Source organism: Motacilla alba, chromosome 8 (assembly GCF_015832195.1).
Source record: "Motacilla alba alba isolate MOTALB_02 chromosome 8, Motacilla_alba_V1.0_pri, whole genome shotgun sequence".
NCBI lineage: Eukaryota > Metazoa > Chordata > Aves > Passeriformes > Motacillidae > Motacilla > Motacilla alba.
Window position 1 is genome coordinate 15,677,488 of NC_052023.1, and position 27,148 is coordinate 15,704,635.

General features: G+C 38.5%; 1 protein-coding gene across 2 annotated transcripts; it reads left to right on the forward strand.

The window, feature by feature from the left end:
- Positions 1 to 1,814: 1,814 nt before the first annotated feature.
- Positions 1,815 to 25,800, forward strand: ZNF326 (zinc finger protein 326). 2 transcript variants are annotated; one of them, XM_038144343.1, is made up of 13 exons: positions 1,815 to 1,960; positions 2,457 to 2,531; positions 8,305 to 8,431; positions 10,465 to 10,870; positions 13,546 to 13,744; positions 15,496 to 15,530; positions 16,413 to 16,500; positions 18,756 to 18,870; positions 19,912 to 20,059; positions 20,377 to 20,476; positions 21,686 to 21,816; positions 22,715 to 22,810; positions 25,086 to 25,800. In XM_038144343.1, the coding sequence occupies exons 1-13, from the start codon at positions 1,945 to 1,947 to the stop codon at positions 25,245 to 25,247; spliced, it is 1,698 nt and encodes a 565-aa protein (XP_038000271.1). In that variant the 5' UTR covers positions 1,815 to 1,944; the 3' UTR covers positions 25,248 to 25,800. The 2 variants fall into 2 exon arrangements, with proteins under 2 accessions (XP_038000271.1, XP_038000272.1); XM_038144344.1 differs by lacking the exon at positions 2,457 to 2,531 and having other exon boundaries at positions 25,086 to 25,247.
- Positions 25,801 to 27,148: the final 1,348 nt, after the last annotated feature.

Genomic DNA, 27,148 nt, shown 5'->3' on the forward strand with positions numbered 1-27,148 from the left:
AGCTGACCAGAGACTTTCAGCTGTGGAGTCTCTCAATAGGTTTTGTGCCAGGGAAACAGCTAAAACATTCACCTGTGACAGATTTATGGGCAATTGATTCAGATGAATCATGTTTCCTGAATTTTTGTGTTTATTTTGATTGACTATTAGCTGCACTGATCACAAATCTATCTATTCTGCCTGATTTCTTCCCTTGAGAGCTTTAGGGCAGCGGGATGCTGGTCCTTGTGCCTGTTCACAAACACGAGTCTGAGGATCAGGCTGGACCATTACAAAAGGCTGCAGAAAAGAGGCTGCTGTGTTGCAAACACGAGATGTACAGCCCCGGACGTTCAGGAAAATGTCTACTGTATGAATCTCACGTTCAGTGCAAGAAACTCTGTCTGGTCTGCATGTGTAGAGGGATGGGGGCACAGAGGGCTGTGTGAGGGCTGTTTGCACCTTGGAGTCATGGCTCTGCCCAAGTACATGGTATCTTTGGCGGAGAAGCCGGAGGTGAAGTCGAAGGCAGGATCCCTTGGCCGGGATGACCGCGGTGCCAGCGCTCTCCGGAGCGGGGCACATGCGCTCGCCTCTGCTGCCCTCCAGAGCCCGGCCCGCGGAACTGAGCCCGGCCGGGTGCAGGCTCCAGATTAACCTCATCTTCCCTCTTCACCTCGGCGACTCAAATCATGCGAGCCGTGCCTGCCGCGGAGCTTCTATTACTTTGCGGATAGCGAGAAACTGTTACGGCCACCCAAGACTGAAGGAAGCCCTGATTCCCCGGCAAAATCAAACCCCATGAGAGAGTGGCTTTGCTCGCTTTTGCAGCCTGAAAGTTCACCCGCAGCCTGTCCTCAGAGACATTTTCCTAGGTTTTCTGTACCAGATCTGCTCATTACCATCTCATGTATTTTTTCTTCTTCTTTTTTCTCCCCTCCCTTTTTGTTTCTTTCAGGGTTGTATAAAACATTAAGAAACTCTAAGGAGTGGCATACTCCTCATGTGATCTTCACCCAGGTCGCTGAGGATTTTTTGCATGACCACGTGTCTGGGCGAAGTCTGTTTCTTCAAATCTTTTGGCTGGATAGAGGAGCACAGTGTTACCTTACAACTACCTCAAATGAAGTCTGTGTTTAACATCAGCCATTTTGAGTGTTACAGTGCAGCCTGTTACAGACACAAAATACTTTGTCTGGGGACTGATGCATCACAGAATCACTGAATCATAGAATGTTAAGGGGTTGGAAAGGATTTTAAAAATCATCTAGTTCCAAACCCCGCCCCCGCCTAGGGCAGATACATCTCACACTAGTGTGACATAACCCATGCAGTAAAGAATTTCTTCCTTAGCTAAACTGGTGTTGTTAGGTCCATCAAAGGGGGGCATTACAGAGGGCATTTCTTAAACAAACGGCTTATTTCGCAAAGCTGCTTGGTTCGCGGAACACAGCAGCACCTCACACTGGGAACTGGCGGGGTCCATGGACATGGCACCTCACGCCCAGGGCTGTGCAGCTGCAGGGATGCCACCGAGGGCTCAGTCCCACCAGGCACTGCCTGACTGCAGCGGAGCGTACTCTGAACCACTTCACCAGGGCCCGCTGGGCGTGTGCGGGAGGGTGATGGTGTGGATGTCTCGCCACTCCTCGTCCTGCAGCGACCTCAAGCATGACAGGGCCAGCCGCCAGGACACAAAATGGCGGCTGCCAGGGCTCAAAATGGCCGCCGCGCAGCCTCCCTCGTGACCCAGCCGAGCCAGGCCCCGAGCGCGGCGGGCCCGGGCCCGCGCTCCCTGCAGGCCGGCCCAGTCACGTGACGCGCCGCCCGAGCCAATCGCCGCGCGCCGTGGCCGTGCGTGCAGCGCGCGGGTCCCGCCTCGCCTCGTTGTGGTGGAAGGCGCCATTGGGAGCCGCCGGAGCCGCCGCCACCTTCCCGCCAGCAGCGCCCGCCGCCGCCGCCGCCATGGACTACGGGGAAGGTGAGGGCGCTCCCCCGCTGCAAGGGCACGGCCCGGCCGCCGCCGCCGCTGCCGCCGTGGGGCCCGGCCGTGACTCAAAATGGCAGCGGCCGCTTTGTTACGCGCAGGACGGAGTCCCCCTCACCCACGTCCTCGTCCTCCTCCCCCGCCGCCACTGCCGGGCTGGGGGAGCTGCGGCGGCGGCCGGCGGCGGGAGGGCTGCGCGGGAGGAGGGCCCTCCCCGGGGCGGCGCGGGCGGGCGGGCAGCGCGGGCGGGGGCGGCGCTCCGCGGGCCGAGGCGCCCTGGGGGCGCGGGGCGAGCGGGGGGCGAGGGGGCGGCGGCGGGTGGGGGGCGCGGGCAGAGCCGGGGGGAGCTCGGGGCGAGCTCTTTGAGGGGGTCGTGTCAGGAGCCTGGAGATCCGACAGGAGAGAGAGCCGCCTCTTGTTGCGGCTCCCTGTCTCTCCCCTCCAGCTCTTGCTAAGCACTAAGTCATTCTCACTGACCCATCCTCTCCAGCTGAAGACAGAGATTGGAGATTCCCAGATACCCCCATGCATTGTGGTGTGAACATGCCCAGTGGGTCAGTCTCAGGTATGAGCTATAAATACGTCTAACCTGTAAAAAGAGTCGGGGCTGAACAATCAGTGTTAACAAAATCAAAAAAAGGAAACGGGTTTTTTAAAGTGCCTAACATGGTTTAAGTGCTCATGTTGTTTTCTGGAGGAGTTGTAACTGTCTGGGAGTGAGACTTGATTTTCATCTTGGGCATGTCAACATGAACTGCACGTTCCAAATGAAAAATTGTGAGATAAAGGAGTGGGGATGGGGGGTGGGGTAGAAATACAGACTTTTCTTAAGGTGGTGCTTTTTTTTTACATAAACCAGTATATTCTTACAGAGTACTATTTTTGTTGAAAAGAAAGAATATTTTCATTTTTTTATATAAACCAGAACCTGTAATTGCCTGGATTCTGTTTGCTTTTTGCCCCCCTAAAGTTTACTTCAACGACCAGTTTGGAAAGGAGCATAGAAAAAACATGTAAAGCCAAAACCAGAAGCTATCTCTTTCTTTTTGCACTGTCAAAAATACTATGCAGATAAAACAAAAAGGAGTGCACATACTTTGGTAAGATGATTAAGGTTATGAGTTTAGAAAAGACTCAAGAAATGTTTTGACATCTCTTGCCAGCATGCAAGCAAGTGTTAAAAGGATCTTAATATAAAAGCTTTACTGATACTGTATCCAAGCTGCGTTTACAGATCCTGTCAAGTAAGTGCTTTCTGTTGCTTCTCTTTGACACTCTTGCTGGCTGTTACATGGGAATAGCACATTGAATTACAGATGCATCTTTGATTGCAATGTAATAATTTTTGTTACACATTTCTTGAGTCTTACCTTTTTTTCAGATTATAATATTTTGCATTTATCTTTCTGCATATTAAAATTAATAAATAGTAAATAAATAAGTATATTGCCCCATGTTCTCATCTTCTTTATTGAGTACTAATTAAATATTCACTTGATTTTTAGAATGAAAGGTTATTCTTAAGTGCCAGTTTAAGTATCTTATTGGAATATTCACTGTAACTCTTGACCAGAACTTGCTTTTTTGAGGTCTGATAGTACAAATACTAAAATGAATCCAGGCTCGTTGTAGGGGAAGTAACTATTTGAATGTGTATTGTACAATTAGTGTTCCTTTCATGTGCCTCTGTAATAATAGTTTTCATTGTGTTAATTAAGCTGTGTGTTATTTGTAATTATTACAAAAGTTTAATTATGATGTATGCAGCTTGAAACTTTTACCATGACTGTTTATAAATTGTATGTACATGAGCAAGGCATGCATAAAAATTGTTTCACCCAGGTTCTGTACAAGGGACTGAAGGCTGTTTTGTGGGGTTCAGAAGACAGGCAGCAGAGGGTAGATGTTGGGAGTTCTCATCTTTGCCTGGTTTTCATTTGAGCTCTTGGCAAGGTTCATCCTGTTGGAAACTTTCAGGCAGTGGGAAGCGCTTTCAGTTGTGTGTCTGATGACTCCTGTAATTGCACCATTGTCCCTTCCTGACGGCTCAGTTTGAGCCCAGAGTTGACATGCCCTTTGGAATAAAGTGTTAGTATTGTTAGCAGAAATATTATTAAATATTCGTGTTAATATTTTAGTTACTGCAGCTATTGTCTTTTTAGTCTGGAAGGGGAAATGTCCTAATGACAAGGTTGTGATGCTAACAACCCAGACATGGTGTTATGAAAATGTAATGTGCCTGGAAAAAAAATACTGCTTCCTATTGCACAACAGACCCTTAAGCTTCTGGTAGTCAAAATTTAGCTTTTATAATTTATTTTGCTAGATCTCTCTAATTTTCTTAGCCTTTTCATCTGCTTCACATGGATCACACTGTTTAAAATGATTTCTTGTCTTTATGCTGTGAATATGATTTCAATGTTCTCTGCTCTAAAGCTTTTTCTTTTAAATTGAGTTCTTTGTACCAAGAGATTCTGAGTCTCACCTACTGTTTGTTTACTTTGTAGTTGTTTTCCTTTGGAAAATTTGATTTTTCTTTACTGGCTATTGAGATTTATTTTGCAGCTATTTTAAATTATTTCTCCACCAAGTATGGCTTCTTTTTTTTTTTTTAAATTAGTCTGAAGAAATACATATACATTAACATTTTCATTTTTAAATTAAACTTGTGTTTTAGTATGCTATTCTTTTTTAATTTAGAGGTAATATATTGTTTTCACCTTTGACGTAGCTCTTCTCCCCTCTTTTCAATACAAGTTCAATACAATCTAGAAGCTAAAAACCTGATAGTTCTTTGCAAGTTCTTCTATTTCCCTGCTTAAATTCAATGGCTCATTGATCCACAGGGTATTTATGCAAGAAGCTGCAGATGCCAAAACCTGATTTATTCTGTTAATAAATTCTTTGTTTCAGATGCTTTGATAATGCCTTCATCTCAGCAGTTCACCCTCTTGTTTTTAAGAGCAAATACGGACCACTGTTTTTTAATTTCTTTTTAATTCTGTGGTTTTCACAGATACACAAATATAATATTTCTTCAAAGGTTTCTTTGATAAGCAGTTACTATTTAAACTTAAATGAACTACTACTCATTTGAATTTTTGGTTTGAGACACTGGAATTCATTTCCTGGTGTTTTTTCTCTAGTGCTTCAATACATGTTCTTTCAGCATGTGAAACAATTTCACATTTAGTTGCCTGCACAGACAGGCCACTTTTCTATATCTCTACTGATGATGACAGTGATTATTATCAGTTACTACACTAAGGTCCTTTCTATTTTTGTTTATCTAAATGAATATTTACTGTTGTCTTGTATGTTTCCCCCTTTTTAGGATAAAGCCTGTCTGAAGAACATACTTTGAGAGGAAAGTTTAATACCTGAAGAAATACTGTACTTGTTAAGTTGAATGCAGTTCCTTTGTTGTGCTCTGGGCGTGAAGTATAAAATGTAGGAATCTTTGATAAAGTTCACAGCTGATGGCTGAACCAGGAGGACAGTGGTTGGAATGATAGGTTAACTGATCGGCAGTGTGGAACAGTTAATGAAGTAGTTGGAAGGAGATTACAAGGTCACCTTCAGTAGATCAGGTCAAAAGTGTCTATCCTACCTCACCAATATCCTGTTTGTCACTCTCTGTTTGGAGGCATGGAAGAAATAGTACAAGTACTCCCTTGGTATGTTTATATGCCTTCACTGGTTTGCAGCTGAGGACTTTCCCAGTCATAGTCTGTGTTTGACATGCTTTGAATTTCTTGTCAGTTGATTTATCCAATTTCTGTCTTAAATCCCTGTTAATCATTAGTAACTTACTACTTGTAACTGGGTTCTGGGACTTGTATGTCTGTTTTGTGAAAAGTGGCTTGGGTCCTTCTTTAGCTTGTTACTTGTAAATTTCATTTGCTCCCTCCAGTTTCTGGCAGTAAATCATTCAAGTGATCATCCCCCTTCATGTCTTTGTACCTTTTGTGTCCTGTGTTAACCGTTTTCAAATGTGAGTATGTTATAATGTAGGTAAATGCAGGGCAGTGAGTCTGGAAAGGGATGAATAAATTGTTCACTGTTGGGGAGGAGATGGTGGTGATGTCCTGAAGGCAGGGGTTTGAGGATTTAGGGACTGGCATAGCTCTATAGCAAGACTGCTGATGTTATATAAGATGACCTGAGTAAGGAGTGTTGAGCAAGTGTGGATGTCAGAAGTTATTCTGTGATTGTAAATTGTATTTTAGTGTTAGCTTTCATGCTAAAAATTTTAGACCAAAAATAAATTTCAAAATGATGCTTTTTAAACCATTTTTTTGGAAGGGTTCTTTGCACTTGAAAGTTTTTGTGTTTTTCCAATACTGCACTGCTGGCATATGCATAACATTGGTCCCTACTTCCTGTGCTGTAGTAGAATTGCATTGCAGTGGCGGGGATCTTGACAGTATGTTGTGTTCTTCCTTGTTGAGGGACTTGATTCAGTTCTCAACTCTTAACCTCACTGGCTTTGTGCCATCTTAGGGCCTGTAGATAATAGGGAGCCAGTGAAACTAAGGTGAATTATTGGGTGCTTTCGGGTCAGGTATGTCAGTTTGCAGAATGTCAGTGTCTTTTGATTAGTCGTCCTGTATTAAAAAACCTAACAACCTGGATCTGAGATTAGGTGATCCCATGGTCAATCTTAATTTCTGTGAAACTGAGTTCATTGTCTTGGCTATCTTCTCTTTTTGCTGGTTTGCATCTTTATGTAAACAGTCTTGAGGGTAATGTACTCCATTAGGTGGCAGATTATTCAGAAGCACCAGAGTAGGAGCATTAGATGTTTTTATTGGAAGCCTCATCAGTTTCTTTTTGCAGTCACTCTTTGCAATTTAAGTTGATGATGGGTGGTGCTACATGATTAGTATTTTGAAAAGGTTTTTTTACGCTTTGATTTTTGAATCTTTATTGTATGTTCAGAAAATGAACATGTACAGTGTGACTTCTATGTTAGAAGTTTTTTTTTTCTTTTCCCAGAAGTATAATCTTTAATTTTTTGGAAAGTACCTATGATCATTAGAATAAAAATCAGCAGTAGGTCTTTATGTGTTGGAGTCTCTGTTCAGGCATGCTAAGCATATCTATGTGAAAGCGATACAGTCATCTGAATATAATTTGCAGAATTTTCATTGTTGACAGATGCAGGAAAGTAAATTACAATGACTTGGTGCTAACAAGAACTAGGTACAAACGGGATATAATTTATATACGTATTTTCAGCACTACAGTTATTTTCATGAAATGACATGCACAGAGAGTTACTGTATTTCTTTAAATAGGACAACTTCTTACGACTTCAAGAGAGCTAATTGTCCTGGAAAAGTCAGTGGTTTACATGTGGAGATACTGAAATGTGTACTCTCTCTTGTCAGAGTAAAACAGCTACTTGGTTTTATTTTTATCCTTCCTGTGTTCATTGTGTATTCCTTCTGTGTTACTTTCCTCTGAATCTTGACTTGCCAGGTTTTCTTGGTATGACCCAAACCTTGGTGTTGGTTGATACTGGGAAGCAGTTTTGGTCTCCAGAATGCCGGTGAAGTGCAGATTGTGTACATTACAGGAAGACAGTGAATCATAATCGTTAGGCAGATCTGCAGCATTGTTTTAGTGCGTTGAATTTGAGTGATTATTTGCCCAGAATTTTTATGTAGACCTTCCAGTGCTGAGGAGGAAGTTGGTTCTTTTGTCAGACTTCATTACAAGATGCTGAGATGTCATGAAGTGACAGCAGTTTGACTGTGAAATACCAGCACCTTAGCACAGTTAGCGAGCTGCAGCTCAGTGCTGATTAGGGTGGATTTTTGTTTGTGCTAGATGGCAGAAAATTCTTTTGTTTGTCTCTAGCCTATATACAGAGCCTGCACTGCAGCATGACAGCTTGTAACCTTGACCCAGGGTCTCTCAATGACTTTGTGGGTTTCTTGGGGCATTGGATAGAGAGCCTCTGAGCTCTTTGTGTTATGAAAGGGTTGGAAGTGGTCTTAATTTTCTACAACTTCAGACATATTCTACATCAGGTATCTTCATTTAATTTGCTTAATTTATGACGATTCCAGCTGATGGAACAATAATCCTGAGTTACCTACTACTATTGGAAAAAATTAGGAACTTTATTTCAGTCAAGAGGTGCTCAGATGATGACAGACACGTGGCTTCTCTAATCATAGTGTCAAAATTGGTCTGCAACTGTCAATTTTGCATTTTGTTTGTAAGCACCGTGGCAATGAGTAAACCTCTTACTTAAGACTTTAAACTAGATTACTTTATAAGAATTCTCACTTGCTTTCTTTATAAACATTTTTCTGCTCTTTTTTTAGACATGGACCGGGATTATGGGCATGGAGGCTATGGTGGCCCACGATCCATGGACTCTTACCTTAACCAATCCTATGGGATGGAGAGTCATGGAGGTGGAGGCGGAGGAGGTGGTGGTGGTGGTAACAGGTAAAATAATCCTTCAGTTGTCCCAAGAATCAAATCAAATCCAATTTTAGTTTAAAATCATTCTTCTAACTTAAGTGTTCCTGAGGCATGTTGTTATGATTTTGTATGAACACTTTCATTCTGAGTCTTCATGTTTGATAAATACTGGCAAATACTAAACTGTAAGTGCTAGATTCTTGTAATAATCAGCATTTTTGTGGAAAAGTTTGACAGCGGAACAGTGCGTCTGAATGAAAATAGCAAAAGTTTTGTTTTTCAGTATTGTCTAGCAATTTGCAGCTGATTGGCCTGACACACCATTTCTGACATAGCAGACTAGACCTAATTGGTTTAGTGTCTTAGACTGAATCTATCAACATTCCGTTTTCAAGGAACATTTAGGGTATGTGTTCTTTGGTTTAAATGTGCAGTGCTCAAGTGATCTTGGTATTGAATCTGAAAGTCATGTCCAGATTATTTCATTGGAAGGTACTGATTACTCTTGAAACTGTGTGCATGTTCTGGGCTGCTTTGTAAGATGGAATAGTCTAAAACTAAACATTTGATGCAGTGGTCTGAAAGTTGTGTATTTAATGCTAGGGTACTATTTGCTCTTTCAGATGAAAACAATAGGGAGCAGCTGATTTGATTTAGGTCTTAAAATTGCATTCAAAGAAGCATGCTTTTCAGAGTAGTTATTCTATCTTGGAGGAGATAAAATGTGAAGAAAACTTAGATAATCTGATATTTTTCTTGTGTGCATCCTTGAATTTTTGTCTGGCTGTTGCCAGATTACTGTGTGGTTCCTGTCTGTAGTCTCTGTGGTGCCACTGGGGAAGGACAGTACTAAAGAGGGAGGCTGGAGAAGTGTTGTGTCTTGCTGCTCGGTTCTATTAAGCATTTTAGTTAAGTATAACTTGTTTAATAATGAACATTAATATTGATTTACAAGTCTGAGCAGAGATTGAGGAATGAGCGTACCTACCATATAGTAATCTGCATATGATGGAGGTTGAATGACTACTTGAACGCCAAAATGTCGCTTGCTATGTAACCTAATGTTATGCATGGACTTTTTCTGGTGTCATTTTCTGTGTATCTTTGAGACTTCTGAGATGAACAGATTTTAAAATGAAGGCATTCAGTTTACTGTAGATACAGTTAGGAAGTTGAGTCTCTTGTAGGTTGTATTGTATCAGTTAGGGGATTGTCTTTCCCAGCTGCTCAATCACCCTGTTACATACCCTGCAGGGACACTAACGTGTTTCCCTTCCACGCAGTTGCAGATACTGATTTCTAGCCTGACACTGCCCATGTCCCAGGCAAAGCAAACTCTTGATAAATAGCTGAAGATTGTAGCTCCTTGTTGCTTTATTCTGGAATTCCAAGGATTCTTTGTGTGTCTGCTGTGCATGCATTGGGGAGACTTTCAAAATCTTGAGTTGCTAGACCTAATGGTCTGCAAGTGAAAGCTGGATAGACTGAAGACCATGAACTTCTTTGCTTGTGAGACTGAATAGAAAAAAAATTTCAGAAAGAAAAAATGTGAACAGAAGAGCATATAAAATGAGAACTGTGGGATACTTGGAACTCAGAACTGTACCACTAAAAAAGCCAAAACATTTTTTTTTTCCCAGTTCAGAACTAAGCTGCCTCTTAACTGCTGTTTAACTGTTAGACTGTGAGGGTATGATTTTGAAGAAAGGGGAGTTTGACTAGGCTTTGAATGTCTGCAGGTGATTATTTTTGTGAGACTAGGGCTGGGCTCCAATAATGTTTTAGTAAATAAATGTTGCTGAAAATTTAAGTGAACAAAGTTCAGGTATACTGAACTTTAGAATTGTTTGTAGCAAAAATGGCTCAGATAGCTTTCTGTCTGGTCATAGTGTGAATTGCCCAGCCCTAATCAAGATTAAACAATAACACAACTGTACAGATCAGTATAGTAATAAATTGATTTTAGTTGATAAATGTCAACTGATAACTTGTCTTTTGAAATGTATATAACATTAGTAAGCTTACTTTTTTTTCTCCTCACTGTGCAACTTTTCCAGGTTTGGACCTTATGAGTCTTACGACTCCGGGTCTTCTCTGGGTGGGCGAGATCTGTACAGATCTGGCTATGGTTATAATGAACCCGAACAAAGCCGCTTCGGAGGTAGTTATGGTGGTCGATTTGACAACTCCTACCGGAATAGCCTTGACTCTTTCGGAGGTAGAAACCAGGGCGGGTCTAGCTGGGAAGCACCTTACTCCCGTTCAAAATTGAGGCCTGGGTTTATGGAGGACAGAGGAAGAGAGAGTTACTCTTCCTACAGCAGTTTTTCTTCACCCCATATGAAGCCTGCACCTGTAGGCTCTCGGGGGAGAGGAACGCCTGCTTATCCTGAAAGTGGATTTGGAAGCAGAAACTATGATGCTTTTGGAGGACCATCAACAGGCAGAGGCCGAGGCCGAGGAGTAAGTACAGAATCTTTTCAGATTCTTTTCACTAGACACTCTTTTAAACCCTTTCAAGACCACTGCTTTAAAATAAATGCACTGTCCAGTACAGTGTGGGGGTTTTGTCCAAGCAAACAATCATGGTTGACAATGTTGTTTATTCCTTTGAAGCTGTCTTCAAGTAGAACCCAGTCCCTCTTTCTGCTGAAAGTAATGAGTAATAGACTAGTTGATAAGGTTTGTTAAATCTCTCCTTTTGTTTGAAAGGTGAAGATAAAAGTAGTAGGTTTGGTCTAAAAGGGATTAAAAGGACTTTCATTTTTCCTTGTAAACACTAGCATCTCTGCTGCTGGTGGGGAAATTTTTGAATATTGTGAAAGTTGAATTCAAAGTCTTTTGAAGTTTTGAGTAGGTTAAAGGTGCAATGTATAAGCAAAAAATAAAACCCAGGTTGTGAACTCTAGAGCAGTTTCTGGTTCATGTGAAGGGAAAAGTTGAGCTGATTCTTTAATATGTTGAGTACATGTTTTATCAAACATCAAGTCTTCTTTTAAACTTAATTCTTACTCTGACTTGTTTACTGTAAGGGTGATGGGGAGGAAATGACAAAGGTGAGTGGTTAGCAGTTACAGTGATTCTTCTCAGAATTGAAGCATGGTTAAAGGGGCATCATCAACTTGAAATCAGGTCCTTTCACAGATCTGAAATTATTTTCTACACAGTGTACCTAGTCCTCTTACTTGTATTTGTTTTGAAGACTTAAGTTCTAAGTGCTTCTCAGTGTATTCCTTTCCAGTATGGGATGTAAAAAGTATGTGTCCTAGAGACAGCATGATTAACTGTATGCAAAATAGTGATCAGTTTGAGGAAGTAATACTTAATGTTAAGTGACCTAGGGGGAAAAATACAGCAGAGAATAAAAGAGAATAAAAAAACCCCAAACCTGACAGAAATACTAACTTTAGGTTGATGGTGTCCCTTTGTCTTGGTTTTATAATGCCAGTTTGATTTTTTTTTTTTAAAGCACGAAATATTCAGTGAACACCTTTCTGCCTGTGCCTCTAGGTGTAACTTACCTTTTAAAATTCCTGAGCGTGCTGTATTTCTTTGGGAAGTGATTCTTTAAGTTTAAACTATACAGCTTGAAGTGTAGAGGAAAATTATTTTTTATTGGGTCTTTTATATGCTTAACATGTGTGGTGGTTTTGTTCCAGAAAGTCTACTTTGCAGCATTGTTGAGTATTGTAGTTGCCTTATTCAACTTTTAGCTCAGATTTGCACATGGCTGTTAGCTAGCATGTAGCATGGTATGAGAAAAAGATTCTAATCTTCATTTCTCTGCTTGTGAAGCTGAAAATGTTACATTCTTAAGCCTTTATGCTGTTCTTTCAGAACTCATTTAGATCTGAAAGCGCTGTGCAGAGTTACAACTGAGTTCTTTTTTAATTTGCTGTTGAAATTTATCCTTTTAGTCTTTTATGTAATGTAAAGGCTAGACTACTTACCAGATGTAAAATGCATTGCACCTTTAATAGGTAGATTGTCTGTTTAAAAAAACCTGAACTTGAAATTATCCAGTGTGTACTTCATGTCAAATTCGTGTCTGATGTTATTGTACATGCTAGGCAGTCTATAGCGATCTCAGCTAAATAAATTAACATGGAGATCTTGTGCATGAACTTCTGATTATGGAAAGTGCCTGTTTTGGTACATTCTGTCTGTCATTTAAAATCTGCTTTTAAAAAGTCATGCTTTTCTAGAAGGCTTTGAAGTTATTTTTATGTTCTTTTGACAGTGTAATATTAATTCTCTCCTCATTGAAGGAGATACATTTCTGCTTATCCAAGTCACTCATCCAGTCTGTGGGCTCTCTTCTGCCCTTTAATAATCAAGTATTTAAGTTGATGTTAAGAAATATGTTAGCACTTATGAAAATATTCTAGCTACCTAACTTCCCCTCTTCAGATTACTCATTTATTCTGTGTCTTCAGAGAGGTAACTTTCATATTCAAGTATCCACAAATGACTGTACATAATTTTAGAAATAGTGGAAAGGTTTAGTCTTTTAGTCTTCCAATGGAATTTTCATTCCTATCATTGCATTGTTTTTGTTTCACTCTCTCCAGGCCCAACTTAAAAATTCTGCTTTTATTGAATTCAGTGGAAAGAGAGATAAAAGAAAGAATGGGCTTCCTTCAATTGATCAGTATTCCACAGTGGGCAACCTTCTTTACTCAGTTTTCAGATCACTGCTATATCATTTTGCATAAGATGCAAAGCAAAGAAGCTTTTTTGTTAAAGCTTCTTTTTTTTTTTTAGTGTTGAAAACCGAGTTGTTAAGCTCTGTGGTTTTGTTGTTTTTTGTTTTTTTTTTCATTTGGAATTCAGCATCTAGAGAATCTGAAGAGAGGAGCCAGGATGTTAGGCTGAGATATGACAGATATGTTCATTGCCTGGACAATGGTTCTGAATAAGCAGAAACACAGTTTATACATAAGTATTAGTTCTACTGGACAAACACCCACAAAGCCATTGCACAATTGAACAGCAGACAAGGAGCTTAAGTTTCCTCCTGCATTTTGCTCTAGAACACAGATTTTAGTTAAGGTCACAGTCATACTGTACCAAGTAGTTGTTTTATTGACATTGCTTTCATATACTGATACCTTTCTCTTGATTTCACAAATTTTCAGCATATGGGAGACTTTGGCGGAATGCACAGACCTGGAATTGTCGTTGACTATCATAACAAACCCAGTCCTGCAGCAGTTGCTGCAAGAGGAATTAAAAGAAAAATGATACCGCAGCCATATAACAAACCTGGTGGGACATTTATCAAGAAGCCCAAAATGACAAAGCCTATTTTGAAGCTGAGCCAGAAAAAATCGCCTAGTAAGTAGCAAGTGTCAAAATTTTAAAGTTAAAATTAGTAATTTTTTTATTCATTAGAAATTACTTAGTTTTAATATTCAAAAAGAGGGGTGTATGTGCAGTTTTGCAATTCTTCGTTTTCTACCTTTCAAATAGTCCACAGTGGATTTTTGGAATTTACATGTCTAACTTTCCTACTGTAAAGATAATTTGTTAAAAGATACTGAATATTTTGATGTGTTCAGATATGTACCACTGAAGACAATCACATTGAGACTTTATGATGATACTTCCTGGAGGCAAATTTTCACCACTAAAAATAATGTCAGAACTCAGGTTGTCTGAAGAGAGAATTCCTGACAAATAGTAAAATGTGCTCTTGCATGAGCCTGGGCCCTGCTGTCCAAATTGTTTGGATATAAAAAGTGGTGCATCAGCTGCAATGCAGTTAAAATAAAGATAGGGCGTGGGTGAAGAGGAGAGGGAAAAGGAGGGAAACTGCAAAAATGGCAAAAACTGTTACATAATAATTTATGAGAGGCAGAAAGAGATTGCTCATGCTTGTAAATGAAATGCTCTAATGACTAGAAGAATTGTAAATGAGAGAAATAAACTAAATACAAACTGCAAATTGTATTAGTGATGCTTGGTTTCTTTAGCTTACATAAAGATATTCTACAACTCTAGTATTAAATTTTTATATTGGAGTCAAAGTTGGAGAAAAGTCACTAGTGAGGTTTGAATAAAGTACTCACTTTGAAGGAATGTAAACTCGAGTATTATATATTGTGAACAGTGTCTACAGCAGTCAGATTTTAGTTTTTATGCTTGTGATTTCCTAGTAATTTTCATGTGCAAGTGTTTTATGTAGTTTGGTTTTAAATCACCCGTGAAAATAGTTTAAAGTTGCTGTAGCTCATAGCTTGCAAGGCAAATGTGCAGACTTGGCAGAGACTTTGAGGCATAAATTCTGGTTTTGATTTCATTATTCTGGTTACATTATTATGTATTACATAACTGTTCCCTTAACTGTAATGTCAAGAGTACTGTACCAGTTCCAGGAACGGGCTGTATAGAACACGCTCCTCTGCCTTTTGTATAGGAAGCTTTATGGTGGTCTCATCAGCTTTGTTGTTATGAAGAGGGTCTCTTAAATGCACGTCCAAGTTCTTTCAGTTACATTCAGGCACAACGCTTCTAGTTTATTATTTCATCCCCCTCACTGATTTCCACAATCAAAAGACCAACACATAATATTGGGGTTACTTTAGGAAGTGGAATAGATAGTGGAATATCCACATTCTATATTATTTGCATTCTATATTATTTGCAAGAATGCGGCCTGTCCTGTGGCTCTGAGATTAGGGGGAAGAAAATGTTGAGTAGTTTAATACAGTTTCTGAAACTTGAACTGAAAGACCTAAGCAGTATCATGTAGTTGAAAACTAAAAAGTGGGTTACAACTAACAGAAACCTTGATGCAGTTGCTATCTATTGTATGAATGAAAATATATCTCAAAATTGTACTGTCCTTTCAACCTTGAAATTCTTGTTTTGGAGTTAGATATCGGTGATTGCTTCTAAAAATGTTTAGTTTGTATTTCTAAGGGTAACTGATTTTACATTTAACAGTACTACTAAACTATGATAAATAGTAAATGTAGACAATCTTCCCTGCATAACAAGCTGACTTTTTTCCTAAATATCTTATTGTCTTAAAATGAATTGTCAGTGACAGCACTTTTGCATTGTTTCTCATTTTATGTTAATAGACATGAAGACATCTTACCAGGATTCTACTGTAGAGGTAAAGATTCCCAGAACTGGAAAATGTTTTGATTCTTTGAGAAGTTTGTCTAGTATACCTGAAGACACGTAATTCTTAAGCTAGAGTTTCCAAATTGGAGATTAAACTAGATAAGTTTTTCTGAACATGATTTTGGGTTTTTTTTCCACTTGATCTAAAACTGTCTTATTTTGGTGGCAGTTGATTTTGAGTGAAAGATAGAGCTTGTGCAGATAGCCTAGAAAGTGAATTTGAAGGTGTATTTGTAGGCCCTACCTGTTCGTGTAATGCACAAGAGAGCTCTCATATGAATGAACACTTCTCGTGTTGCCACGGGTAGACAGCCTGAGCTCATGCAGCTCTGACCTGCTTGGGTGGGTACAAAGGAGATCACTAAACAAAAGTGAGGAGGTATGGCTAAGACATAAGACAGAGAGAGGATAAATAAAAAAGGGTCAGTGTTAAAAGGTATTCTCTGATAGGGTAGGAAGATTAGTCCCTTCCTTCAGACAGATCAATTGCAACACTATGTGAGAATGTTAGTAGTAAGCTAAGCATGTGTCTATATATATATCCTGGTTTAATGTTGCAAGACTGGAATGGCATTTCCCTTCTTTTTGAGTGAGGGTATTAACACCTTCTCAACTAAGTAAAAGTCTGGATTGGAAGTCAAAATATTTATATAGAAAACTATTTTGGTTGTGAAAATAATTTAGTAAGGCATTATGGAGAAATGCAGAGCTAGAAATGTTTGTACATGGAGTTGCACAAGATAATTCACTTTCTTTCATTGTCATATTTAAAAAATAGCAAGTAAGAGATCTTTGGAAATAATGTAAATTACACTGCCTTTCTGGATTTAGAATTTATGGCTTTTTTAATTTATGGATTTGACTTTATTAGGAAATTGAAGTCGATACGAGTGGTGCAGTTGTTATATATGAAGACTTCACGAGAGATGCTTATGATCTTGGATATCAGACTTTTGGAGGTAAGTCAGTTTGCTTTGTCAGCTAAGGTATTGTAGGTATTCTGTTTGTGAGACTTTGAGAAATTATATTTTGTTTGCCTGTATTTATGACCTCTAGTAGTTATTTGGTAGCATGGCTGCCTGTTTTTTGTTTAAAGAGTTTAAAAATTCAGGCTGTGAAAATATGGTTGTTTGTAATATCCATCTATAACTTGGTTGATTTTTTCATGCTTACTGTGTCTCTGCTCTCTGATCATTTCAATATGTTGTTGTTTGCCTTTTTTTTATTTTTGTAAAAAAAAAATTGTGGTTTTCTATACCTGCTACCATTCCATTGCTTGAATGCTGTTCATCCCACTGGTTCCTCGCCCATATCCTATTATTTATCCCACTAGCTGATCAATCTCACCCTTAAACCCTAGGTGAGCCACTTTTAATAAAGTGGATTCAGTTATCTTGGAGAGCTGCTGTCAGGAATGTGGGCTCTATTTCATGTACAGTCTTAATGAAACAGGTTTATTAGTAGATCACAAAAATCAGTTTAAGTGTGTATTAACTGTAGTGATTCCAAGCACATAGAAAAAGAAATCCAGTGATAAGGCTGAAATTACTTTTAGTCCTCCTTTCCTTGTATGCTCGCCTATTGCATATGGCATAGTCTCATTTGATGGCAAGGAGGGCTGGAAATTTGCAGCCAAATGAGTGTTTCTTTTCTTGAGGTAATAATAAATATTTTGAGTTTCTTTTTAAATTGTGTGAGTTTCTTTTTGTTTTAAAAGTTTGCATAAGTGCACTGAAGGAAAGAGGGAGTTTTTAGTTTATATATAGATTCAGGTCTCTATTCCCCAGCTTCTCACAGGACAGGCACTTCAGTTTATGAGCTTGAGGGTCAAAATAGAGGCCATTTCACTCCACAGAATATCATAGCAGATGTTTTTACAGCAGTAAAACAAGTGGTCCTTTGAATATTTCCAGGGTTAGTGGTAATGCACTAAATGAAATTTAAATCCTGAGATCAGTATGGGAATTGCCTCTGTGGGTAGATAGGTGTTTTTTTGTTTTCAATGTGATTATTTTTAAAAATATTCTCATGGACAGGAGTTTTTCTCCTCTCTGGATCACAGTAAATTTTGAAACTCTTTGCTACAAAATTACAAACCTCGGGATAATCAGGTCAGTCATGAGGAGGTTTTCAGTATTCATGCACGGAGTGCTTTGCAGTCTTGGTGTTTGTGCTGATGGTGTTGTATGTGCCTTTCTGTTGCTGTTTGGATGGAGGTAGATTTTCTGGAGGCTGACCTCTTTTCAAAGGTTGAACTGTAAAAGAAAACAAAGTGATCCTCTTCTTTTTCCTCTAAAACTACCCACTGGATAATATTCTAATTGGTTCTCTTTGTCCATAGCCTACTAAAGCAGACATAGGAAAGACAAACATGAGTGCACTTATGCAAAAAGTTAGTGTCCTTGGAAGTCTTAAATGTTGTAGAACTAAATTCTCTTCATTTACTCATTGACACTTTTACTCACATGCTAGGTGGTAATTTAATCAAGTTCTTCTCTCAAGGTCTGGGTACTTTGGGTACTTTGTTGTGTGGTGAATCTGTCTGTCCTTGTCTCTCCCTCCCCTGCGCCCCTATTAACTGGTTTATTTATTTGTCTGAAAATCTTTGGAATATTTTTCTGTGAAACTAAGTGAAATCTAGTGGGTAAAAATAATAAAGTTGTTGAATAATAAAGTTGTTGAATGTTGGGTGCCATACCTTGAAGCCACAGTGTCTTGTCTCATTTATGAGAATCTTTGCTTTCACTTTTGAGAGCTGCCTTCTCAGTCTTCTCAGAAGAGACAGCCTTTAGATAGTTTTCCTTTGTGTAAGGGGAATGTAGCAGTGGTGCACTAAAAACATGGGAGAGTTTTAAACAATGTGTTTTTCTCTATGCATTTCCAGTTACCTTTTTCTGGTCACATTCTTGAAGAGGCCTTTAATAGCTAGGCACGACAGGGAAGGAGTTGCTTTAACTCAGCATTTCTTTTATGACTGTAAACTAGAGTGTAAAACCTTAGCTGCAAAGTTGAAAGCAAGTATTTAAATTGGTTATCTCTAGAGGAGGAAAACAAAGCAAAATTTCACAACGTTTAAGAAAGCCATTGAACCATGTTGCTACAGGGTCGTTCTCTGCATTTTGAAGTGTTTGTAGAGGAGACAGGGAAGACAGGTACTTCTGCTGTTGTTTGTTTGTTTTAAATTTGGTTTTTTATCCTTCAATTGTATGTTAAGATGGCAAAGGAGAAGTTAAAAGTGAGGAAGAAGAAAAGCGGCGGATTGAGGCCAGAAGAGAGAAGCAAAGGCGTAGAAGAGAAAAGAACAGTGAAAAATATGGTGATGGATACAGGTTGGTGCTGTAACTTCTGCGTTGTGTACAGTGTGTTTCTTGCCCTTAATGCCTCTCTAAGAACACATGTTTTTTTCCTTTGGACTAATTTTAGGAAAATAAAATGCAAGAAAGAAATGACAAAAAACCCCACCTCCTTCCACACCCCTCAACTTCCTCTGCTCCCCAGCAAAAGCAAAAAGCTTACCCAAATAAAGGAAAAAAACCTCAAGCCAAAACCTGGCAACCAAATTCAGTGGCTTAGAAGACTGGGTGTTTTACTGGACCACTGTTGTATCAGAAAATCCACAATTTACTAACCTCTTTTCCCCCACAAGTCCATCAGTGTACACTTGAGAAACACATTAGAATGGTACTGCTTTTGAAGTATATGTTGACTTAAAACCAATTTCTAACAGTTTTTTATTCCAGTTTTATATATGTGTGTGTGTATATATCTGTGGTCAACTGTTTTGTAGCAAAAATAAGTACCTAGGTTTGTAACTTTCATAGTCTTGCCCAGTGGCTGCACTGTACAAAACTGTTTAATGTCAGTGCAGTACATGATCCTAGCTAGTGATTAGTGACTTTTCCTCATTGTACTGAGGAGTTTATATTTACTTATAAAGATCATATAGCTTTTGTATGGAAAATGAGCTTTAAATGAATTCTTCTAATTACTTATAATTAGGAATTCATGGCCTGGCTGGACTATGATTCTGTGCCTTTGAGACATACTACAAAAGGTGACAGGAAGTAGAGCTGCAATAGGTGAAGTCACAGAATAATGTGGCTTTTAAATGCCTGGCTTCTGATTTCAGCAGTTTTTGTCTCCCGAATAGGTAATTTGTTACTCTGACACTGGCGTGATTCATATTTGATTCATGTAGCACTTACCCTTCGTAATGGAAAAACTCTAGGTTTTTTTTTTTTTTTTTTCATTTCTTTTTCACTTAGGCTTCTTCAAAGAATGCTTTTCCTGTTCCCTTTCTGATTGGGTTTGTCAAGTGTCATTGTTTTGAGGAGTTTTAATAGTTACATTTAATGTATTTCTCTTGATAGAATGGCATTTACGTGCTCATTTTGCAAGTTTCGAACGTTTGAAGAAAAAGAAATTGAGTCACATCTGGAGAGTGCAGCTCACCAGGAGACGTTGGATCATATCCAGAAGCAAACAAAATTTGACAAAGTAGTGATGGAATTTCTTCATGTAAGACAGCTGGTTTTGATCTGTTATATTGAAATACTGTTCTACATGAGAATATAGTTACAATTTACCATTTATTTTCAAAATACTCTTTACTTGCCATTAATAATTTTGTAGATGGCTTTTGGTGCAGCACATACTAGTGCAAGTTCAAGCAAATGAAGCAAATTTCAACTTTTACAGTTGAAAGTAGTGCCTTAAGAAGTAATAGCAATTACCTACTGTTTGTTATAAACTGTATCAAATTTTTAGAATCTGGGTTAATATTAGAATGTAAACAATTGTACATCATAGGTATTTACAATTTTTTCCCTTTGTAGGAGTGTATGGTGAATAAATTCAAGAAGACAGCAATGCGTAAGCAGCAGACAAGTAACCAAACGGAGAATTCCCAAGCTGCTGAAAAAGATATAATGGAAGGTGAGTAGTTTGGAGCTCCCCTGGTCTTTTTCTCCCTTTGTTCTTCTTTGAATTTGATAAAATGCATAAAACCGGTTAGTTTTCACATCTTTTCTGTACCTGGTTGAGGTTCCTTGCTTCGTTTCTGATGCCATGTGGAATGTAAGCCCAGCAGGAGATGGCAAACCTTGTTGGTTGGGTATCCAGGTAGCCTTGTCAGAAGGTGAGAACATTGTGCTAGGTACCTAACAAACAATTCTGTGGGCTTTGCCAGAGTCTCATTCAGTATAAGGCATGAGGAGTGACAGCAGGTGGATGCAGTAGATAGAAAGAGAGTGTAATAAAGCAATAAGGTGGTAGTGGTCAAATACAAGGATTTGGAAAAGTGCAAATAGGGTAGTTGCTGTGGTTTGGAGGGACAATGCCAAATTGAGGAGCTGGAGCATTTTTTGGTTACCCAAGATGCATCTCGGCCTGGAATTTTTTCCCCTTGGCTGTCCTACAGGCAGTTTCTGGAGCAGTTAATGTGTCCCTGCCTTGCTGTGCCGTATCCTCCCCTTCTTTGCTTGAGGGATTTCAGAACATGGGCTACAACCAAACGAGACATCTTTATTTTAGGCAATAACTATTGCAGTATTATTTAATTTGCACTTAAAATACTAAAAGCCACTTAAAAATGGATATAGGCAGCATCTTAACAATCCCTCAAATTCTATTATACTTTCCTTAAGTACTGGGGGGCCTGTTTTCCTTTGTGATGAGAATGTTCTGTTACCAAGCTAATATTTAAAATTACAAGAGGAGTTAGATTGATGTGCTTCTTCCTGATGGTGAAGGTGGGCAAGGAAGTAAATTAGTTTTTATAAGGGGTAAAGTAACTGCAGTTACTTCAGTCAGGCATTGTTTGATGTATCAAAATGTGTATTTTTAAGGATATTGGCTATTGTTGATTGAAAATCAATGCCACTTTTGTACTTTCCCTGGGTCTCATGTGTAGTGTGTGAAGAGGTGAAGTTGGAGTATTGAAGTGAAAAACTTCCTCTTCCAGTATTGCCCTCAGAGAGCCTAATTTTCATGCCTGAATGTAGGTGAATATTCCTCAGTGGTTTACTTTGACATGTTTAATAACTGAGAGCTCTTAATTTTTGGGTAATAAACAAACAGGCTACTTTTCCAGTTGCCTAAAGTAACACAGTTTGTGTTAATGATTCATTGCATTTTCTTTGGCAGGGGTTACGGCTGATGACCATATGATGAAAGTTGAGACTGTTCACTGCAGTGCTTGCAGTGTCTATGTTCCTGCATTGCACAGTTCTGTTCAGCAGCACTTAAAATCTCCTGATCACACAAAAGGAAAACAAGTAAGATATGACACATTATTTAAAAAAATAGGTGAAAAGTGTTACAGTTCTTGGTGCGAGTTATTTCTAAGTTCTTGTTGTTGTGGCTTGTTCTTTAGAAAGCTGTAATGTCCTTAATGCACTTCGTAAGCTTAGCACCTCAGGAAGTAGCCAGCACTTAAGCACCCCAGCTAATGAAATATTGGTGTGCTTAATGGCTGCCAGTGGAAAATCATGAGAAAGTTACTAGAAATCACTTCATAATTTGATGGGGATTTGCTTTACAGAGTTTAAGTATTGGAAACATTTTGTTATTCAGATTGAAAATTAAAACATGTGTGTTTCCAGCAAGATAAATGTACTGTCTCTTTTCTTGGCCATTATCTTTTTAATTTGAAGACAACTGAGAGCAGTTTAGAATTAGCAGTTATGTTGTATTTGTCCCTGTTAAAATTTATCATGATAAACTTAAGGGCTGGTAGAAGGGTTGAAAGAGCAGCATGAGCATGATAGTAGGCAAGGTTGCCAAAGTTACGGGATTTTTTCATATGAGCTTCTGTGATTGTGGAATGTTGTAGAATGTTTTGAGTTGGAAGGAGCCATAAAAATGGCCAAGATCACCTTCAGCAATATGTTAGACTGTGATGGAGAAGCCTGAATGTTGTCTGTAGATGAGAACAGATAACTGGTTGTAGTCCCTTTATATCAGCACGATACATCTTTTGATCAAGCTAAAGCAACAAGCTGTAAACAATGCTAAACCTAGTTGGTTAGGTTTATGTGGTTTGGGCTTACATACTAAGAACAAGTAGTTCACACAGTAGTACGTTCATTATTTTATTTACAGAAACTGACCATGAATTATGTGACAGTTGTTACAGGAACGTGATAATTATTCACTGTCAAATTTGTTTCCTAGGCCTACAGAGAACAAATAAAAAGGGAGAGTGTTCTTACTGCCACCAGCATCTTGAATAATCCTATAGTCAAGGCACGATACGAGCTGTATGTGAAGGTAAGATGCAAATGGATAGAAAATAATTGTTTGCTATTTTTTCCATATTGATAGTATAACCTCAGTCCTCTCTTATAGATAGCTCACAGATTTAATGTACTTTTAATGTGTTTTGCCAGTCAAAAAGCATTGTCTCAGATAAATTATTTTGCAGCAAAAATTACCACCTTCAGATTCGCCAGCTTTTGGTTGTCATTTAAAACTTGTATCCAAGCAATTTTTAATTGGATTCTCTAATTAAAAAAAAAAAGGCAAAACAAACATCAGGCAAACTTCAGCAGTATCTTTACATATAATGTTAACTGCAGAGCACAAAACACAAATTACTCCCATCTTTACATTTGGAAGCAAAAGCTCCTGCATGTGGGTTTGTACTGAAGTATAGTGTGCACACTACTCAGCTACTTTTTACTCTGTAGAATTTTTAGGGTTCATGACAAAAACAAAAGCTTGCAACAGTAGTTGATGAGATGAGAGAATTTTAAAAGACATGGAAACTTATGTTGTAGATATGTGACCTGAGAAACAGGTGAATTCATTTTACCAAAATGGAAGGTTTTTTTCTGCTGGGCCACTTAATTTGCTAAGTGACTCTGTAATACTGTTGTTAGCTGTTTCTGGATTACCTTTAATTGGTTTATGATTCTGCCTGTGCCATAACAATAAGACTATTTCAGACAAAGCAATACTGTCTTTTGGAAATATGGCAGGGTATGAGTCAGTGCCCAAGCTAATTGTGATTTAAAATGTCAAATTAGTTGTGTCCTGAAAAATTATGTATGCATGGGTGTGTGAATCAGTTTCAGACAGCTGTTAAGGAGAGGTTGCAAATGGCCAGATAGCAGAGCCTGGAATATCTGCTGGTGTTTCCAGCCACCTCTTCCCAGTTCCTTATGGCTGGTATGCCTTGTCCAATACAGCCCCCTAGCGGGAGACTGGTAAAAGGGAGAATGGAAATTTGCCATTCATCAGTTCAAAAACTGAGCAGAGAAAAACTTGCAAGATTGTCTTCACAAGGAGACCACTGATATTTTCACAATGACTAGCACTGGTGTTTTCTGTGGTGGACTGAACTTTAACACTTTCACCAGGACCTGCTCAGTGCGATGCCTCTGGTTGTGCAAATCTCTTTCATCCTTATTCAAATTTAGAATTAACTGAGACTGAAGTAGTTCAGTTTTCTTATACAGCATGTGATGGAGCAGAGTACTCATGCATGTGGGACCTGCAGTCTTCCAGGAAAAAAAATGGTCTCAATTCTGCTTTCTTTGGGTTAAATCCAAATCTGATTTTAAAATTTCTCTTGATTTTTAGAATAATACTGACATCAAGTTTTTGTTTTGTGGCATTTGCTGAATATTTTTATAGCTCTCCAATTTTTCAGTAGCCACCTGGAATATTCTACCTGAGAAATCTAACAGGTGTGGAGAAAAAAGAGGACAAGGCACATAGCATTCAATTTTTCTTTTGTATCTTGTTTTAAATAATACTCTTAAAATCCTAGTCCTGGTGCAGTTTCTGTTTGGTGTCATACGTTCAGATCAGACTTGATTTATCAGATGTATGAACATGAAATGAGGTTTAGCCAAGAAACTCCTAATAGTTCATGTTGTTATTATTCATTGATTATTCACAGTTCTGAAGTATATGAACAGGGGAAGGCTGTGGTATGTTGTGCTGAGCAGTTGTATGAAATGGAGAAATATGAACCCAGAATGCCAGTGTGTTTCAAGGACTGAGAAAACTGGTAATTTTTCTAGGGTGACAATGGAATGAATTTCAGGCTAGTCAATGTAATAAATTCTAGATTTCTTTTTCATTTTTAATGCCTTTTTTCATAGAATTATTCAGAGTGCATGAAGATTGTAAATAAGGAAAAGCAGAATAAAACTCTTCTGTTCCAATTTGGTTTTAATTGGGCAGAAAAAGTAAGCAGCTGTAGTTCTTAATTTAAACATGTTGAAACTTAAGCATGTAATTTTGATTTCTGAATGTTGCAGTGTTTAGCAAAAACTTGGGTTTTTCTGAGTGCCATTTCCACTTTCATTGAAAGAATTTATTGGGATCCCAGTTTCCCATGTGCATAAAGATGTGGTGTTGCTAGTTTTAAATCCAACGTGTTTTGATTTTCTTGCAAAAAACCCACAACTATTACAAAGCTGTATAAAAATGATGTATCATTTCTTAGTGGCTGCCCCTTTCATTCACTGAAATTGAGTATGATTTTGTATTTGAAATAAATATCAAAGTGTTTGTTTTCAATTTTCTTCTTTAGGGTGAAAATCCTTTTGAAATTAATGATCAGGCTCAGGAGCAGCAAACGGAAGAAGAAGAAAAAGCTGATGAGCCAGCTGAGGGTGAGGAAGAGGAAGAAGAAGAGGAGGAAGAAACTGAAGAGCAAACTGACTTCACTTTAGACCACACTGAAGATAACTAAGTTCAAGAAAATGAAAATAAATTAGTGGGGGCAAACCAGCTTTTTATTTCTGCTCTAAAGTGGCTCAGACTTTTTAATAGTCTCAAATGGATCTGAAGGTTCCCCACCATATGCATGCATTCCATTCCATGGAGAACTTGTTTATATAATTCCTCTGTGTTTCTGATTTTGTTAAAATGAAATTAAGACTATTTTAGTTGAGCTTTTTATAGAAAACTGACTGTTAAAGCTGATCAAAACATTGTGTTGTATATTTTTTTAAGCATCCTATTTTTTTGGTGTGTGTACTGAAAGTTGGATATAATAACTTCTGGTCTAATCAGTTGAAAAGGAGGGCAGGTCTGTGGGGTAAATATTTTAAAAGCTTTATGGTGTAAGCCTATAAATATTTACCTCATAGTACAGGATAAGTAACTTCAAAAATTGTGCTGTTGAGTGTGGCTGTTTGGGGGACTGCATTGCACTCTGTATAATAGAGTATGTGTTTATAATATGCCTTGTAGCTTTTTGTGATAAGATGTACCAGTTTGTAGCAATAAAATATGTAAGAAATATTACTGTTTTAAATGTCTGTAGTTTAAGTCAATTTCAAAAATTTCCCCATGCTGACTACTAAACTGGTTTCAAATTAAATTTTGATTGATACTATCATTGAAGTTTGTAGTTGCATCTTAAGTGACTCATTTATTGCTGAGTTTTTATGTATTCAGACTCCACCTGCCAAGACAGGTAAGTACTTGGGCCCTCACAGTGTGCCTGGGGGAAGTGTGCTTTCTGTGTGTTTACATGTGGGGTACTCTTGTCTATCTTAGGAATTACAAGTACACCTGTGTTTTTTCTGTAGTTCCTGCTGCTGTAGCTTTGGAATAATGAGAACCGAAAATGTCTGATTTGACTGTTTTTAAGTCCAGTGAAGTAACTTGCACCTTTTTTCTCTAAACAAGGTAACTTGACCCAAGTTACAATCTGTGGTGGTTACAGGGAATTTTTTTGTTTCAAAATCTCATAATGTGATGTTGCACATTTCTTTTGGCAAGCCCTTGTGATAAAATGTAGTTATTGCTATGTAGAGGTAATAAATACTTACAATACTTATATATATAAATACTTGAAACCTTACCTCCAAACCAATTTTCCTTTTCAGTGATATATTTTTGAACTGGGGAAGGTGTGCAAGTGTTATGGAGGAATACTTGATTCAGATATTAGGCCACCTGAAATCCTAATAGCAGTCAACTTTGAGTGCTGTGTAGTGCTTTTGTGTAGCTTGGAGAGTAGAAAATAGGACAAAGGGAGAGGAAACTTGAGTTTGGTGTCTTGACCTCTTGTTTATGGCTTTACAATTTTTATTTTATATTTTAAAAATCAGCATGATGTAAGCTAGATTGTTGTAACTCTAAGTATCAGCTTGGAACCAGAAGTTAGCATGGGTTGGTTGGAAGATGCATTAAGCCTGCAGCTGTTCTCGATCTCTAAATACTCCTCCATGTTAAGGCTAGATTCAAGATTCAAATTTGCATTGCTTTTAAGGTGTAATCTCCCCTTCTGCCTTACAAGCTCATTCAACTATTTCTGTTCTATTTGAAGGTTTCTTGCCTTACAAGGGAAAGATGCATCTTATCTCTTCCCAGAAAACCTAACAGGAACTGTAGCAGTGTTCTAGGAACTCGTGAGAGTTTTAGCATGAGAATTTGAATAGTTAAGAGAATCAAGATGCTGCCCAATTTTTGGCAAGTGGTGAGTTTTGGTTTGTGGTTTATTTTTTGTCTATGGCTTCTTTATTGGAGAGAATTGAGTTGCTTCTACTCAGCTAAAAGAAGCTCTTCCATTTAGGATCTCAGTACTTTATTTCCATTGCTGCACTGATTTCATCCATGATGACTTCAGGATCTTTGAATTCA